The sequence below is a fragment of the Priapulus caudatus genome, unplaced genomic scaffold, assembly GCF_000485595.1.
Source record: "Priapulus caudatus unplaced genomic scaffold, Priapulus_caudatus-5.0.1 Scaffold1146, whole genome shotgun sequence".
NCBI lineage: Eukaryota > Metazoa > Priapulida > Priapulimorpha > Priapulimorphida > Priapulidae > Priapulus > Priapulus caudatus.
The window spans coordinates 92851-94179 of NW_014578207.1; the positions used below are offsets into that span (position 1 = coordinate 92851).

Below are 1329 nucleotides of genomic sequence, written 5' to 3' on the forward strand. Positions count from 1 at the left end.
GTATAAAGTACATGGCCGGTGAAGGAACGTGAGAGGTAGGCTATATAGTATTATTGTTAGAGGTACATGATGAACACCGGTAGAGTAGGCTATATAGGTATGTGTAAAAGTTACATGGTCTGTGCACGACCGTGAGAGTAGGCTATAGGTATGGTATGTTAGACGGGTACCTGGATGAACGACCGCTGAAAGGTAGGTTATATAGTATGTGTATTAAAGGTACATGCGGGTGGACGGCGGGAGAGAGTAGGTGGATATAGGTAGTGTATGTTAAGGTACATGATGATCGACGTGAGAGGTAGGTATATAGGTAGTATGTAGAGGACATGGTCGTGAACGACGTGAAGGTAGGTATTTAGTATGTATGTTAGTACATAGATGAACGCACATGAGAGTAGGTATATAGGATGGATGTAAAGGTACTGGGTGAAACGACGGTGAGAGCGTAAGGTATATAGGTATGTATGTAGAGGTACTGGATGAAACACAGTAAGAGGTATGGGTATATGGTATGTGTATAAAGGTACATGGCGTGAACGCGTGAGAGGTAAGGTATATAGGTATCATGCTATACTTGGCAATGTTACGCTGTGTATCATGCTATACTTGGCAATGTTACGCTGTGTGCTACTCACGTAAAGAAGGAAAACGTTTTATGAATTTGAAAACATCTTCCTGAGAAAAGCCCGAACGTAAAGAAGAGTAATAAGAAAAAGGAGGAGAAGAAGAAGAAGAAGAAGAAGAAGAAGAAGAAGAAGAAGAAGAAGAAGAAGAAGAGGAGAAGGAAGAAGAAACCAAGTACCACCGTACAGCTCACATCCTCAACTCGCACGACGTAGAAAGACGAGTTAACGAACAACGTTGAATTTCCCACAGTCTCTTCCCGCTGGAATAAATCAGGGAAGCTTCCTGCTGCGCATGCGCACGTCTGTCTCCTAGTCTCGCAGACGCACGCGCTTCCCACATCTGCCCGGCGTCATACAGCCCCGGAGCTGCGGGGAGGTGCAGACGATACGCAGCGGGGTTGAAACTAAGCTGCCATGATTCTCCCCCTCTCAAGAGGTAAGTATATAGGTATGTAGGTAGAGGTACCTGGATGAACGACCGTGTCGGCAGTGCCGCTGAACAGCCACACTCTGTCGTCCTGCATGTTAACTGTAGCATCGATCACCGTGGTGTCTTCGAAGAACGACGTGAGATGAAAGAGCCACCCCTCTACAGGTCAAATACACAACACGACGTTACTATGTTCATGCTATGTTATATATCTATATCGATATCTATCTATCTGTCTCTCTCTCTCTCTCTTTCTCTCCCTCTCACTTTCTC

At 45.2% G+C, this 1329-nt stretch overlaps 1 protein-coding gene across 1 annotated transcript in view; it reads right to left on the reverse strand.

Annotated features, from left to right (window-relative positions):
* The window catches only part of LOC106815555, a 7930-nt gene that overhangs the window by 4909 nt on the left and 1692 nt on the right, over nt 1-1329 (reverse strand). The window contains exon 3 of the mRNA XM_014820025.1: nt 1093-1215. Within this exon, the coding sequence (XP_014675511.1) occupies nt 1093-1215 (123 nt within the window). The remainder of the gene's footprint in view (nt 1-1092; nt 1216-1329) is intronic.